Source organism: Apostichopus japonicus, chromosome 13, assembly GCF_037975245.1.
Source record: "Apostichopus japonicus isolate 1M-3 chromosome 13, ASM3797524v1, whole genome shotgun sequence".
NCBI classification, from domain to species: Eukaryota; Metazoa; Echinodermata; class Holothuroidea; order Aspidochirotida; family Stichopodidae; genus Apostichopus; species Apostichopus japonicus.
In genome coordinates this window covers 2481794-2499435 of record NC_092573.1, presented here as the reverse complement: position 1 = coordinate 2499435, position 17642 = coordinate 2481794, and the positions used below count along the sequence as shown (strand labels likewise).

The window sequence follows — 17642 nt, the reverse complement described above, 5'->3', positions numbered from 1 at the left end:
CATGTTTCATGATGGTTTACCTTTAACTCTATAAGAAACCTCCCCCTAAGCTGGGTGTCGATAGAGGAATTAAAGATAATCACATGTTTCCCACTCTCAAAGTAAACTCAAGGATTCTGGTTGGTCCATCGAAAAAGCCGTCATTGTTACAAAGTTATTAATGGCATATTTTTGTATGCCAACAGATATGAAGTGATTGCATGTTTGCCTATCTGCATGTACACAGCTCTCTGCCAGTGTTATCTGTAATATTTCCATTGAATTTCTGTTTGACACAACAGCTGTGATTCAAAGTCAACTACAGTGTCATTGCCAGTTTACATAACCGATACCAAAGTACAGTTTGTCTCCTTGTGTCGTCTTTCTGGGTCTCATTAACTTACTGGAAGCCCCGCTTGAGTATTGGACAAAAATAACAAAATCCCCCCCTAGATAAAAGAAAAGAAAAAAAAACCACATTTTTTGTTGTGGTTTTGAGTTAAAACTCTTGTATGCGTACATGCCAAGGTTAATTGGCTCATTAAACTGTGACTACACAAGTAGAGTGATGTGTAAAAGGAAACCTGAAGCTGTTATTATTTTGCAACAATTTTCAGGCAATTAGTAGGATATAGTATACAGTGGTGCATTACTTGAATGTTGTTATGGAATTGAAGTTTGGAAAGATGCCCTCCCCGGGCCTTCCCCGGCCTTTTCCACTTCTTTCCCCGGCCCCACTTGACTCACAGTGAACTTACATTCTGTAAAATAGGTGCGTCTTCAGATATTATGCGTAACAGAACTGTGGCAGCAATCAGCAAATGTTGTGCTAGCTGCCTATCCAATTTCTTAGTTAATATTCTGTCTTAACTGTACAAACTTGTTCAAAGGATGAAATCTGGGATAGCCTGCAGATAATTAAAAGTTGTTTTCAATCACAGTGTCTTAATCTCAACCGCAGGGACGACATTTCCTCACATTTGGGATTCAACCTCTTCCCTTTTTTTTCCTCTTGTTTTTCATTTGTTAATGTTCTATTTTTTAGTTTATTTTTGCCTCGTTTATGCACTTTTGTGCCATTTTCTTCCTTAATTCTCCAGGGTTGCGTTAAAGTCTGGGACATCAGCCAATCAGGAACAAAGAGTCCTGTCTCACAGTTAGACTGTCTGAATCATGATAACTACATTAGATCATGTAAACTCTTGCCAGACGGGAGGACTTTAATCGTCGGAGGAGAAGCAAGCACTCTCTCCATCTGGGATTTGGCAGCTGTAAGTAAAATGTCCTAAATTGTTTGGATAGATGAAGGGAAGGGAGAGAACCTATCTTCTTTTTTATGTCTTTTCTTTCAAAGGCAAAATGAAATGACATTTGACTGTCATTAATCATAAATTGGTAGTAAAGACAGCCTAAGCTCATATTGTTAGCAATACTCATTTCTTTTTAGATGTAAGCTGAGCAGAGTGGAAGGAAGAAACCTTGTCAAATTTAAATTTGCTAAATATTCTGATAGCCACCATTGTTCATGTGCAAATATATCATATTACTCAATTTGAATTAGCATTTTGATATGGAAATTGAAGAATACATTAATATTGTTTGTGTCATGTCTTTTTTTTTTTGCCCTTTGAAGCCAACTCCAAGAATTAAGGCAGAACTTACCTCCAGCGCTCCTGCCTGCTATGCTCTGGCAATAAGCCCCGACTCCAAAGTGTGCTTCAGCTGTTGCAGTGATGGAAACATTGCAGTCTGGGATCTTCATAACCAATCTCTCGTCAGGTATTTCCCACATACTTTCCTTTGTTTTAATCTCTCTCTCTCTCTCTCTTTTGCTTTGTTCAGAAATTTTTCTTTCATTTCTCAATGATAACAAGTAACAAACATTAGGTGAATATGCAAATTGGCTCTGGGCATAACGTACCTTTGCAAACAGAGAAAGATGGGAAAAACTGCTCCTTCCTCCTCTTCCCCCCCCCCACCATCCCCCAAACTCCACTCCACTCAGCCTCATTCCATGTTGTGCTTATATATCTGTTTGAATTCTGGCAGCGATTTAGACTTTGGGTATTGCCATCAGAGAAAGTTTGGAATGGTGTATTTAATAATACATTTCCTTTTTGTAGTCAGTGAAATGTGATTCTTCTCACCAACCACATATATATAACGAGTTTCACGTCGTCAAAGTTAAACATTACTTGGACTGCCATAACTTCAAATATTGTTAAAGTTCGGGTTCCCATATTACCGACAAGTCCATCCCTGTACAGAATGAGTTTGCTGAAAGGACTCTCAAGTGTTGTTTTAAATATTTTGACTGACATGTACCATAAAGTTCCCGCTCAAACAATCATTTGGCTACACTCATTTAGTGGTGAAGGTAACAAAGCAGTCTACATTACAAGATTGTAGAATGAAATGAGACATTCCCATAATGTAAACATCGTACAAGCGTTATGGTTTTATTTTTCGTGAAGACAAACTGAAAGTAAACAACTGCATCATAGTCAAAAATACGATATTTGTCAATTGATTTGCTAGATATGGTTTCTTGCAATTAATCAATGTTGGTGACACGTGTGTTCTCGCTATAGGTCAGGGCATCGCAGTTTTGCACAGCCTTACCTGCACCTCCTCTACCTCCTGACCTTCCCCTCTCTGCCCAAAGAATAAGAAATGCTTCTGGACACAAATTCCTAATTCCTAATAAATTTATACTTAAATACTTCTCTGGTCCCCATTTTGAATACAGAATTTATTTACAGTTTCTATTCAGCTGGAGTTTTATGTCGACAATTACCTCATCGGTTTGACCTTTGACCTGCTTCAGAACAGCCTTTGTCTTATCATGATGCCTACAAACTAGTTTATCACTGCAGGTTGTTTGCCTAACATCTCTTCTATTCGCCCTCTGAAACCTGTCGGGCATGAATCATTGTCACAAAGCACCTCTGAAATACACGCCCCGTTGATATTGCAAGGGATGTCATAGCACATACACACACTGCAAACATACCAGAAAAAAAAACCACCTGGTGTAATTTTATGGCCCAAAGTTGCAAATTTGTTTAAGGAAATTGAGGTAAATTTTTGTTTTTGTTTGTTTGCTTTTTGTTTTTTGTGGCCTTTTTCTGTCTGTATGGGATACCATCTATGTGAAGAGGGTAGCAGGGACTGTGTGGACGGCAGTCACATACGAGCTGAATCTTGATGGCCGTTCAAAGTCCAGCGTCGTACCCGGGCATGTCCTCTATAAACAGTCAACTCTTGGAGGACATAAGCTAATTGTGATGTTTGTGTTTAGATTATGACAAATCTGTTGACTTTGTGTCCTTATCAGTCATGATAAATGCATACTGGAAAGTGTATTGTCAACAGACAGATGAGCACTCTTTACACGAATGTACAGTCTAAGTCCACAAGAAACCTGTACTGTTTGCCAAAAGTCAACCGTTGGTAGAACTCAGCCAGTTGACAGTGTAAACAGTATCTCTTTGCTTGGAGTGGCCTTGTACAGGGGAGGGGTCAAAGGTTGTGAGCCACCTTTTTTTTCTGCTCTTTGGCTGTATCTTTTGTCATTCTGTATTAACTGACGAGACCGCATCTAGGATTTACTTGCTTCCCTTTTTTTTTCCTTTTTTTTTCAAATTGTGATGGTCTGCTAGTTTTGGACGAACACAAATGACACCTTGTTTGAGGAATCAACTTTGCTCAAAGCAACTGAAGTAGTTTGTCCATAAGATTTGAAACAGCCAGTGGTTGGTTGTATCATTGCAAGTTTGTTTAACCAGTGGTATGGTACAAGTTTTTCAGCAAATGATAAGAAATTAGATATTAGTAAATGGTTGGTGCTCTTCTGTTGTTGTCCTGTGATAAATTATTAATATATCAGTTAGTAGAATAGCGATGGGGATGGGGGGGGGGGGGGGGAGTTGGGGTTGCCATCTCTTTCTACTCCCCTCAAATATTGTAGTGTCACTTTGGTTGATGTCACCAAACTTAATTTACCATTAGGATAGAAGGAACTTTTGCCCTTCAGTGAACTTAGTTATTGGTTCGACCATTGTAAATAATTTGCAGCTTTGTTCTTATTTCAAAATTAGTGGATTAGATTTGTTTGTCTGTGGGTTGCAGCATCTTCTCTTTCTTGTGGTTTATAGGTTTGTAAAATAAAATTATTGTATCATTGTAGAAAAGTCGATGGCAAAACCAACATTCCATGTAATCTGTTAAAATATTATTTAAAGTATTTAACAAACGTTCAATTGCAGTCTTATGACAAAGAATCTGTTTGAACCAATTATTGACCTTTCACAGATCACTACTTTACCTTCTCATGATTACAATACAAGACATCACATATGATCATATGTTTCGAACCTAATCTAGAGCCAAAGTTTGTAAAAGTGTTCACATTCTGACCATGTAGTTACACTGTATATGTAGTCATGAGAGAGTATCTATTCTTTTCACACCCAGTATATGGTACACAGATAGCTGCAGATCTTACCATTCCTTTGGATGCCACATCAAACACAATCAGAGATTTTTATCGTGTACACTGTTGAGTTACACTTGTTTATGAAGTATGATTTTAATAACAGTTGTAAAAGAAAGAAATTTTACCCTGCTATCATTTCATTGATGTTTAACTCGGTAACAAACATGCTCTGTTTAGGTAAAGGCTAAGAGGACATTGTGTGTTTCTGTAGCAGCAAAGGTTAAATGCTTTGTACATATTTACCTTGCTACTTGCCTAATAGATAGCACCCCTTGACATCTCCTCTTGCGGGGTTATAAGCAAGAAGTCAGGAATTCCGTTGATTGTCTGTCGAGACCTTTTGAAGACTTGCCATTGCTCAACTGCAATGTTTAAAAAGTGCAAATAAGTTATTGATAAGGACTGCCCAGATTTGAAAGATAAAAATACATAAATAAATTAAAAAAAACCTGCTGTAGCTCTCCTGTACTGAACACAAAGACTTTTCTCCCTTTTTCTCTGATCTTTGATCCTCTTCTCTGTGATTAACTGTTTTCCTATTAACTCTTTGTTTGCCGTATTAATACGACTAATTTGCACGAATATGTTAACACTTTAACATGAAAACCAGATGATGTCGTAGTCATTATTAGCCATTCGATCAGGAAAAGCAGTACTTTTCAATATGTTACGTTCATGGAGATGCCGAAAAAACCTACTTGGCCCACATTTTTCAAATCTTGTATCTCATTACCCATTACCTGTAGGATTTTCAATGAAATTTGTTAAGTCTCGTGGTGGTCACGATTATACTTGTTAATAATTAACCAAGTCACGTGAATGTATTAGGGAGATGTGTGATGGGGCGAGGGGGTGGGGTGGGGTGGGGGTTACATATTGGGGAGACATTTGATGAGTGAGGGGTGGAAGGTAGACACAATGTCTTAATACCAGTTAGCTGGTCCTACTTTAATTTCTGTATGTTAGATTTAACCTGTCCAGCTTTAACTGTTTAGATGTATCTGGGAAAGGATCACCTCTACCCTCACCCCCCACCCCTCACCTCATCCCCCTCCCTGCCCTCTCCCCTCTTGGTTTTTTTTTCAGTGAGAGTACCTTGAGAGCCAGTGTTTCTTATGAAAGTTTTGTTGAGGCTTCTTTGTACTCTCTCTATGTTTTCAATACAATGATGAAATAGAGTTACATTTTTGGATGGATTGGAAACCTAATCCCATCACTGTATACCATTATACTTTGTCACATACTGCTACTACTACTGTAATAACAATTTACATTTATATAAGAAACTTGGAGGGCCTTTTTCCCTGCTACCCATGTGACTATGTCCTGTGATGGTGCTTAATATGATAATCATATCAGACACTTCATTGGAAAATGGCAGTCCCTTGAATGGCCCACCTTCCATATCTACCAAATGGTGTGAACTTTTCTTTTTCTCAGCTGGTAGGCACGGAGGGTGGACTCATCGCCAAAATCTCTTTCCTATAATATGGTCAAAGACGGCAGTTGGGTCTGCTTATCTTTGATAGATGTTTCATCCTCCCATTTCGTGAATGTCTCCGTTCATATATGTCCATACCCAAGATGCAAGCTCTCCTAAGTAAAAAACACTGTAACAACATTCGTTACCTTGAACTTTATTATGAATTTCCTCGTCAGTAATTAGATGTGCGTCCTTTATCGTCAACAGGCAATTTCAAGGACACACTGACGGCGCCAGCTGTATAGACATCTCACCGGACGGTACCAAGCTCTGGACGGGCGGATTAGACAACACAGTACGATCATGGGACCTCAGAGAGGTGAGGCTTTACTGCCCTTAGCTATGTATGTTATAGGGTGGTGGACCGGGGGGGGAAGGGGGAGGGGAAATGGGGTACTTTGGTACTTTGAAGAGTAAACACTATTATCTTCCTAATGTTTGAGTATGGCTCCTACTCAACCCACCCACAAACAGTCACACTGTCCACTCATGTAAAACACAAAAGCAACATGACAAGCATAAAGGAGATTTCTGGAGGGGGGAGGGGGGATGAGGATACCCACATTTATTGTTCTTCAGACTATACAGCTATATTTGGTACCACCTTGTAAACTGGTACACCTTGTGGTCCCCACTATGAACTTGCAATGCAATCAGTCTTTAGGAAAAATTTTTTTTTTTTCAATTCATATCTCTTTTTAAAGAACAGGAAATGGGTCAAATTTTGACATGAACCACTCATTTAAACGATCTAGATTTAGTGGTTCCTCTCATAATCAGCAATCATTTGATGTTTGTCAGATGTTTATGTCATTTCTACCAGTGATTTTGTGGCATTTTCTCACAACATTTTTTTGGCTGCTCAAAGTCAAAATGATCTTCTGTAATAAAATAACACAATCATAACAGATGATAAACATTTGCTACTCATAAAGTGCATCTGAAGTCTACATTAGTGTCGGTTAGTTGTGTCGTATTTGTGGTTTTTTCTGCCTCAATTACATCCTGAGTCCTCACCCCTAATGTCAGCTCTACCGTTCCCCAATAATCTTGTTTAACTTGATCTCTCGAGATCATCTCACGTAATAACAATCAGGGTTTCCCGCGACACGTTCGTATGACGGCCGATAGTTTCCTGTTCCATGGTTTATCATAGCGCATGGGAAACACTCCAATGGTGATCTAACTCAAATAACATGGGGAATCTCCATTACCCTACTGTCCCCGATCGTTTCGTTTCTCGACATTGGGTTGATTTCAAGTTGAAAACGCATTTTTGGCACATATGTAAATTTAGTTTTTGACAACTCTGAAAAGTTTAGAGTGGAAGGTTGTTGCTCTCCTGAAAGGTGGACAAATACCTCACTACTGGTCAAAGAAACTCATCTCTCTTCATTTTCCAAAGGGTTTTAGAATGGAGTGGTACTTTGTATATATCGATGATGTCTCATGAAGTTAACATTCCGATTTATCTGGGAATGATGCCTTTAGCCATATTCCAGCTCACTCAAATTCCATACCATTTCATTTTGTTACAATTCTTTCATAAAAATTTGCAAATTTCTGTTCAAAAGTCTTGTGATACAAATCGGGAAGTAAAAGTCAATCCCACATGACATTCATCAAATTGTTCAACTTTTGAAATCACGGTGTGGTTTCCCAACCCAATCTTTAGGGACTCTCTCATTGCTAGGATTGAGTTATTCACAATCACCTGCAAGGTACCTGAGGTGTGAGGTAAAAGTTACATGTTACCTCGCACTATCGATAACTAACAGACCAAAAACCTCTGTTGAATGTTTTCCTCTGTCACAATTGTAATTCAATCAATTTATGGAGTTGATCATTCCAATGTAGCCTAAAGCCAAAGAATGTTGCCGTGGACATTGACCTAGCCCTGTTGTCAAGACAACAGGTGGTACTTTGCTGGATGGTAACTAACACTATTTGTGTTTTCTCCTTAAGAAGTTAACTCTCTTCGCTAGAGTTGATATGTCAGGACCGATCAATGTTTCAACTTTTGAAAAGATGGTATTTAAATGGCATTATAATCTTGCCTTCTTTAATGTTGAGTCGTTGTTGCTCACGATTCCCGGTCATGTGAGGCTTGCACAACAAATTCAATCAGTTAGTCTCTCCACCTATTGGAGTTATAATTACAGAAACGTCTCGCTGGCTTAATAGGAAAGTCTATTTGAATCGGTTTTGTCTGCTTCATGCATGTGTACCACATTAATGTTTATCTATCCCCATGGGCATATCATTCCTGAGAAAGTTAAATTCAATAAAATAATTTTATAAAAAGGCTATTCTGTCTTAACTCTGCTCATTTTTTATCTTGTTTTTGTTGTTGCAGGGGAGACAACTTCAACAGCATGATTTCACATCACAGATATTCTCGTTAGGGTACTGTCCGACAGGTGATTGGCTCGCTGTAGGGTAAGTTGAGTTATCAATGGACAATTCTTCCTCTGGTTCTTCTTCAAAGTTTCAGTCAGTTTTCTAACCATAATTAGTCTTATTTTGTAGACCTTGGTTTTACATTTAGGATGCTTAATGTCCATGTGATGGTATGTGTATACTTGAAAGCAGAAAACAACTGCAACCTACTTTGGGTAGAACATGGTGATATGCAATGCATCGGTTTGTTTTTGTTGCATATTCATGAATATTTAAATAATACATGACTCCTGTTGAATATTTATGAGTAATTGAAAGCCAGGGATTCATTGAACTAAATTTTTGCTAATTGTGAATGTAGCAGGGCATTTTGCTTTGGGTTCAATTGCAGACTTACTTTGAAGTACGTTTCTATAGCTTTGGTAAACTTGGCAGAAAATTGGTGAACACACTCTGACCCCCCCCCCAAAAAAAAAATCAGTTTTGAAGTGGTACATTTGGCAGGCCAGGGCATGGGAAGGGACTTACTGTTGGATTCCATATAGCTTGACATTACCATTAGGAGGGATCACCACCTTGCAATGTCTTTAATCATTTCAGTTGACTCAGACCAACTTCAAATCGTTTGTGGTGCTCATAGAGGATACTTTGTAGTCATTGGCATTTGAGAAATATATTTATACTTATCTGGAAAAGAGATTGGCTATGTCATGGTACTATCTTTGTGTTATTGGCCGATGCAATCAGGTCATTGCCCCCTTTATCTAAGCCATTCAATGGCCGCGATAGTGGGTTCTCTGAAGGACAGGAAAGAAAGGCTGACGCATCAATCATACAGCGAATTAGGGAAGTAATTGGCGTAAATCAAAAAGAATTTGTTTCATCTCTGAGATATCACTTGATATTTGAAAACATGTCACCATTTATTGCATGGATAATAATGAAACATGGCTGGTCAGTTTTGTGTTAGTCTACAATAGCTAACTTCTTATTATTACAATTACTTTTTGGTGGGAGGCGGCAGATGGGGGGGGGGGGGAGGGGGGAGGAAATAGATATGGATAAAGACCTATTTTTGTCAATGTGTCATTTGGTCAAAGTATTAACTTTTTTTTATAACAAGAAGTATAGTCAAACCTGCTTGAAATCTCAAGGTGAAATTGTGGAAGCAGAGAAACTCTCCTACAGCTTTCCAAACCATTACACCAATATAAGTGAATTTGGGACACACACTGTGACACTACAGCTTGCATGACTTTTGTTCAAAGCACCAGGGCTAGCTGTTGAAACACATGGAAGTCACATGGATATTGAACAGATGAAATAAACATCATGTACCATCATTACGGATATTCTGTGATTTTACTCTCATCGGGACCCGATGGGGCCGGAGACGATTTTTAGCCTATCATATTGCTTCAGATGTCAAAACACAATTATATCCCAAGCCATATTTTGTTAGTAAATACCTATAAATAGCTTAAACTTTTCTTTGTTTTTACTTTTCAATCTGCAATTCCAAGAACTGTTTTTCCATGAGGTTGTATTAAATTTCTTCTTTCTTTCCATTTAATACTTTGCCCAAAAAATTCAAAAATTCTGATGAAAGTGATATTTTTGTCTTTGTGGTTGTTCAGTCTCAATTGTTAAAAGGAAATTATAGGAGGGGAAAAAAAAACTGTATCTTAATGAGTTCCCATTTCCTGTTCAGAGGTATTTGGACACTTCCTTCCCCAAGAGCTCTCGGTGTTTGTTTTCTCATCTTATTTTCATTCAAAGTAAAAAGCCATCAGTCTTATGATTCCTTTGTAGTTTACTCTTGACCCTATAACATAAGCATCATCATATGTGTGGCTGTTTAACTAATCAGTATGTGAAAGCGAAACATAGGGGAAGGACAATTTATCAAGTTGTTCTCCGCATGGCTTACTTTCGTGTAGGCCAAACGTAGCTTAGATTACAGAATCCGGATAAATTAAATTCAGCCAAGCATGCGACCAAACTATCTGTCCGAACATTAAAATGAATCCCAGGAATGATACGTGATTTGGTTTGGTCGTAAAAAGTCGTTAATACGATATCATTTTGTGCTTAAGATTTTGCTTACCTTGTGAAATTGAAATCATGTAATTGACTAGTTTCACCCTTTCTGTCAGATATTGAGGATTGTTTACAGGCTTTGAAAAATGCAAGCCATGGTTCTGTCCACAGTAAATCACACATCTTTCAAAAACATGCTCTCCATTTTTTTTTTTTTTTTTTTTTTGATAATTAAATTTGCTGCAGAAGTGTAATGTTTGAAGAAAGGAAGTTGATTGGATATTTTTGGGATATGCAGGGAAAAATGTGGCATTGCATCACAAAATAATATGCAAAATGGGCAAATTGCTATACAAGTGCAAAGCTTTACAGCAGGTTTTGTACACAGTAACCATATTACTTTATAAGAGGTAAAGTTCATAGCTATCAATACAGTATACTGCTATGCACAACTATGAGCACTAAATTATTCCTTGATAAGTGTTTCTATAATTTCTTTGCAATATTTCGTGTATAAATTTTTCCATCTCGTGTTTCTTTTTCCCTACAGAATGGAGAGCAGTAACGTAGAAGTCTTACATCACAGCAAACCCGACAAATATCAACTTCACCTTCATGAAAGCTGCGTTCTCTCGTTGAAGTTTGCCCATTGCGGGAAATGGTTCGTCAGCACTGGAAAAGATAACCTCTTAAATGCCTGGAGGACTCCTTACGGAGCTAGCATATTCCAGGTTAGGAAAACAACATATAGATTTACTTTTTGTTGGCAATGAATATTTATGAATTTAACTTAAGATTGATATGTGTCTATTGTAATAACGATTGACATTTGAAAGACTTATTAGACCATGGAGGGAGGGGAGACGCCAAAAAAAAAAAACATTTTCTTCATCAGGTGGTTAGAGTTTACAGACCAAAGGTGTGGTTTTTTGTGCTTGATTAACCAACAATTCTCTTTGTAAGTATTAAGTTGTATAGGCATTTTCGACGAATGGTTTGACTTGTGGACAGAAAGTCTGATGTCACCTGTTATCACCAGAAGGGAAAAGTTTTATGACGATGACATTTCTGTATTCTTCAGCATATGTTTTTAGTATCACAACAGATCTGGCAAAGCCACAAGAAACACTATTAAAAGTTCTGATGGTTTAGGCAGCAAAATGTGGAAAAGTTTTTTTTTTTTTTTGAGAAATAAAATAGACCAGTTGCTTTCATGAATGTCTCTGTTTCTTCACCAGTCTAAAGAGTCATCTTCGGTTCTCTGTTGTGACATCTCCGCGGACGACAAATTCATCGTCACAGGCTCGGGAGATAAAAAGGCGACCGTGTATGAGGTCATGTATTAGGGTTGTCTATCGGTAGTTATCCGCACCGAGCAAAACCAGGGAGAAGCAGAATAGCCCCAAATTGGTTATTCATGGAGCGAAGACGCGTCAAACCCAGCTGAGAGACGGATGCTCTGAGAGTCATAGGCCGTTAATTCAGGACGCGAGAGAATCCCTTGAACAATGTTGCACCAGTGGAGTATTCAAAAAGCACGTAGACAGACAGACAGACACACACACACACAGGCACACGGTGAAGTAGATGTTAGTGAAACTTGAACCAGATCATGAACAAAATTGGGGTCAGAGAGCAGAAAAGTTTTTTTTGCTGTCCCCGGACAGCGAGAGAACTTGAAGGTTGGATGGAATCAGAAAGCATTTTTGTTATTTGATTTACCTCTTTGGGAGAAACAAAAGAGAGATGAAAACTTGAACGAAATATTTGACTTTCTGATTGTAGGAGACTTGTTTAACATTTGTTGTTTATAGTGAATTTCAGGTTCCTTTTATATTTAGTTATGGTTCCTTTTTATTTTGTACCAAAGAATGTCCTCTTTTTTTTTTCAGTTGCTTTAATCAGAATTTCTGTCTAATAGAAATGAAAGTAAAGCTACTCAAGAAATGCAAAGACAAATCTTGTCAGCAATTTGAAAAGTTAAGACTGCTTACTGTCTAAGACTGAACCCTTCCTGGACATATCAAGCCAAATTTATTTTCTAGAAAAAAATTGTATTTGATTACTTTAACTGTGCTTTTTCAGGTGGCAAAATGAGCAGACTATAGAAGTTAAAACAATTGTTCAAGTAATCACCATGGTTACATCTTTTCCTAACAGGTAGTAGTTAAAGACAATTGAGATATTAATTGGCTGATATGGGGATTGAACTCTTGCGTGGGTTAAAGTCCTTTGAAATATCAAAAATAAAATAAAAATTAAAAAAAAACTTTAACTTTGACCAACTCTTATTGGGAGCTGTTTACTATAGCAGAAAGGCATGGTGTAAATAATGGTCATATTGGGTACAGTTGTTACATCTTAGAATGTGAGATAACTTTTGACAGGTGTTTCAGTTATGTTGGTGCATGAGTTTAATAAGACTGTTGCAGTCAATGGGTATTCGGCAGCAACTTATAGATTGGCACTCTGGGTCAGTTTTGGAAATGTGAAAGAAAACAGTCGGAATGCAGATACATGTGTGTGTGTGTGGTTTCCTTCAATCATGTGTAGTATAAATCTTAAACAATATTTGAGGAAATAACTATTATTTAGCCTTTTTTTTGCATTGTGTGTGGACAACCTTGATCACACTGTTACACCATCTTGTGAATCTTGATTTTAAACTTGCACACCAATATGTGGTATGATGGCATCTTGTACAGTTTTTCACCGACTGTAGCGCAGTGTGATTGCCATCTTGTTCTTAATTGTAATGTCGAAGAAAGACCGAGAATTTTTTGTCTGTATCTTTTTTTACTTTTTCTGAGTTAGAGTTAAAGAAAGGTGAACGTTTTGGGCCTAGCGTGTGATTAAGTTTGTTGATTGTGTCTTTCAAGCCCCGATACGAAATTACAGAAGATCAATTTTTACATGGCTACTTGCCTTTTCTAAGAGAGTCCGGCATTCTCTGTATACCAAATTTATCATGTGGGTTTCAAGGTTTGTCAACTTCGTTCTAGAAACAAAGCAAAAATGGAAAAAACCACAAGAAAAGGCAGACCACCTACTTTTGATAAGCAAAATTGTTTGTAAATCTTCACATATTTCAGGCTCTTGCTCACACGAAAGGGAAGAAGTCAAAGTGCATGATTGTCTCAAATATAATATTTCCTTCATCGTGTGGTAGATGCGTGGAGTAGCCTAAGTAGGAGATGGTGATGTAACATTCTGACATACAGACTGGAAAAGTAAGGAGAATATAAGCAAAATTTTAAATTTGAACTGAAAAAAGTGAGAGGGTAGAAAGGATGTCTGATCTGTTGGCTTCTTCTACTTGGGTCTAAATTCTGCAATGAGCAGAGTAACTCTCTCTTGTGAAGAATGAGTTCAAACATTGGATTCTTGAGAATATAATTCAACTTTCAGGATTTCACTTTTTTGTATTTTTTGAATGTTTACTCATTGTTTCCATTTATTTTCACAAACATACAGTATTCAAAAAAAAACTTTTTTTTTCCCTTTTTTTTCCTTTTTTTCTGTGTAAAGTTTTCTTATTCAAAAGTAGAGACTTGGGAAATTATATTTAGATGTACATTTGAGAGAGTGGCTGGGGTTTTTCTTAATTTTATTTTTTCCTATTTTTTTTTTTTTACTTTTGAGTTGATTGATGTTTGTGAATGAAACTGGGGATGTATGGATGTTATTAATAAAAATCACTTTGTGCTTTCCCTTTGAAACATTCTTTTTTTGTCATCAGAAAAGTGCTCAGTGTAGCATAAAACTCAAGAAGGAAAGAAAAAAGAAAGGAATCTGTTATTTAAGTCAAGAGATTGTACAATACAATAATCCTTTTATCCTTAGGGTGTAAGATTGGTTTCCTGTATCAGAAATCCCTGTTATTTGTATCTGATTTGCAGAAACCGTGTTAATCTCACACTACCCGTAATATTGGACCTATTTCTCTTTTGTTAATACCAATGAAACATCCACTGTGACGACGCACTTGGGTGTAGTGTTCGACCGATGCGTCTAATGATTCGCGTCGCTATGAATCACTTTAAGTACGCTGAACTTGTCATGGGCTTAACCGCTTTTGTTGTCTTAATCCGGGATAACATTGCACAACATGTTTAAACTATTGAATGTAATACAGAAGAAGGAAAGCCCGTCTCTGTGCTTGGAAAAGCCATCCACTCTGGGTAATATAACCGCAAACCGGGGCTCAATTACATGGTCATAAAGGTAATCGAGGCTTAAGGTCAGGCCTATCAGGAAATCGAAGAAAGCAAAGCAGGAAATTCGTTGTTGTAGTTAGCTCAGGTAGATAGTATAAGGAAACCGATCGTAGACAGAACAAGCCAGTTGTTATCCAGATTGGCCTTGCTCCCTCTAGACAAGGTATTAGTTTGGTCATCGGACAATTATACAAACCTTGAGCGCTGAGTTTTTCCTGTTCCACTTTTTTCCCCCCCTTATCCTATAAGGAGATGTGGAGTACTGATTTTTGAATCAATATGTTTCAAGTCAACAAGTTTGCACTTACATGGAAGTTGATGGTACACTCAAACAGTTGGGAAGTTGTTGAAGGGGTAATCCAAACAAAAGGTTTCCTCTTCGGGTTTAACACACTTCCCTCAGCTGGCCATTGACTCTTGTTGGAAACCATTCGGCAATAATTGCATGGCGAAATATCCTTCTATGACCCTCTTAATAGAATTAACCACCATCGAACGGTTTTCCAAATTACTCGTTATCGAAGCCTAACATGGCCAATTGACATCGCCGAAACAATTAAAACTTCTGGTGATCAATCTGTTCGTGATTAAGGCTCTGGTCGTGTGTCCTGTATCAGACGAAATGAAAACAAAAGGCAAAATATTACACCCGTGATAGCTTCAATCGCCAGGTTGTGATATATTGTTAAAATAAATCATGTTTGGTGACGCTCATTGACCTCTTATGTCCTGTCTTCGGTCTTGTTTTATTCTTTTTTTTTCACCGGTCTGCTGGCAATTTTCAAGAGCCTCTCTTTATAAACTTTATGTTAAGAGATGAAACTTAAAGTTGTATTTTTAATATTGTATCCGAGACAACCAGTTCACTTCATTATTATGTTAATTATTAAAAGGGTCTCTTATGAGATTCTGAGGAATAAGAATGGTCTTGTGATAATGGAATGGGCCAAACCATATTTTGTCAAAATGTCGGCCTGACTTTTAAGCCACACAGTGTGTAAGTGGACTCAATTAAAAAATATGACTTTAGTCTTATACACAGACCATTAGCTTAGTTTAATAGTCAGATGCAACCCAGATCTCAGTGGGGAAAACTTAAAGACTTGTATGGCCTCAAATGACATGTTTTACAAATTGACAAATGGTGTTGATCATCATCTAAGGGTGACTCTGTTTGTTTATATGAAGTTAAAATGAAACATGTTTTGGTTGAGTTCTTTGAATTTATAGAACAAAGGAGTTAAAAGGATTTAACATTAAGCGGAGGTCATCATCAATTTAGCATTAAAGGAGGTTTTCCAGGAATGTGGCATACTTTCAAGGTGAATGTCTTGAAAGCAGGATTAATTGTAGAAACATTACTAGCGCTCAACTCTTTTCTTTGATCTTACAGCATATAAGTCATCCATAAAGCAATGAAGTGTTACTACTAAACTAAGAAGAGTTTAAAGAAACCAAAACTTGTACTATCAACTTTCCATGTTTTTTTTTCATGCACCTACCAAGGTGTCTACATGGATCTGCCCAAAGATCTCCATGTCCGAGTGTATATGTATGTAACTTTGCCATTGTAATTAGTAAGTGCCACAATAAGTGCCACAGTAAGTGCCACAGTTAGCTGAGCTGATGTAATGACATGACATCGAATGTGGATTGTCGGTTATCCAATCACCCTCTTCAAGTACTATTTTTACCTCTCTCTCTCTCTTTTTCTACAATCTGTCAGAATTTTTTTTTGTTATTGTAAACTTTGTCTGTGAATATTTAGGGAAACAGAAGGTCTAGAACCAGCCTATTAAACTGAAGATAGTTTGACTGTTTTGACAGCTTGTAAAGTACATGGAGGTAGTTAAGTTTATGGTTCCAATCACTGGCTTATTAACCAGAGAATGCTATCCCTATAACAGGAAACTTCATTTTTACAAGTACAAATTACTCATCCAAAACCTTCCTTGTAGTGAACGTTTAGGAAGCAATTTTCGGTATGTTTGAAAGAAGTAATACTTACTCTGCAAACAGTTTCAATTAAATTTCTTTTTGTGAGTTTAAATATCAAACTACGATTAACTTCATCGCATGTGATTCTTGAGAACGTTTTCCAAGGGCTGCATGGCAGTGTATATTTAGTTCATATATATATAGCGAGAGAGAGAGAGAGGTAGAGAACGGGGGGCTGGGGGTTCTTGGATCATGTAGGGAAGTTAGAGTACACACCTGTGGGAGAGACAGAGAGTATAATTCATAAGTGTGTACTTCAGAAGTACTAAAATGTGGTCATATTGACTTTTTGATTAAGGTGACAATTGTAGTTTAATCCATCGGATGGGACATACCTGAGACGATTTGCAAAAAGTGTTGAAGGGCGATCTTTTCAAAATAACCTTTGCATAATTTTTTATTACTCTGATTATTTTTTGGGGGTGGGGGATTATTTTTTGGGGGGTGGGGGCTTATTTTTTGGGGGGTGGGGGCGGGGGAGTTGTGAACAAGGTAAGCATTCAAGGATATGGGATGTGGTGTGGTAGGCCTAAACAGGAAGGGAAATGGGGGGGGGGGAGAGCATGGGAAAAATGTATATGGGGAAAGGGGGGATAGGTAGCAGAGTTGTATTTTGCTACTAAATGCCATTTTCATCTTACCTATGGTGAATTCCTTCTACCTTAAATCATCTTATGTTTGGCATTGTAATTAGGCAAAAATGTTTTCTGTATCTTTACATTTATATGTAGTATGTGCTGTCAATACATTGTACATGTGTTTACTGTGAATAGATCCATAAAGATTTGTTATATGATACTGAAAACAGTTGTTTTGTAGTCTCTTTTTTTTTTCGTGTTTGGATTCATCGGTTTCTTGTTAACTTGCGGCTGAACAGTGGCTTTAGGCAGAATTATTTATTCATTCCTCTCTGACTTGTCTACGATACATAACCTCGCTAAAGATGAAAAGAAACATTTGGGTGCTAGTAAATGTTTCTATAAATTCTATAGCTATTCCGGTTTTCAAGATATTCAAAGTATTTAAT

General features: G+C 37.5%; 1 protein-coding gene across 6 annotated transcripts in view; it reads left to right on the top strand.

Moving 5' to 3' along the window:
- LOC139978190 (transducin-like enhancer protein 4) overlaps positions 1-17420 on the top strand; it is a 66173-nt gene extending 48753 nt beyond the window's left edge. For all 6 annotated transcript variants that reach the window (XM_071988122.1, XM_071988124.1, XM_071988121.1 and 3 more), the window contains exons 17-22: positions 1080-1250; positions 1613-1758; positions 6168-6279; positions 8317-8399; positions 10951-11131; positions 11639-17420. In XM_071988122.1, coding sequence (XP_071844223.1) covers positions 1080-1250; positions 1613-1758; positions 6168-6279; positions 8317-8399; positions 10951-11131; positions 11639-11746 — 801 coding nt within the window. In that variant the 3' untranslated portion in view covers positions 11747-17420. The remainder of the gene's footprint in view (positions 1-1079; positions 1251-1612; positions 1759-6167; positions 6280-8316; positions 8400-10950; positions 11132-11638) is intronic.
- The last annotated feature ends 222 nt before the right edge of the window (positions 17421-17642 follow it).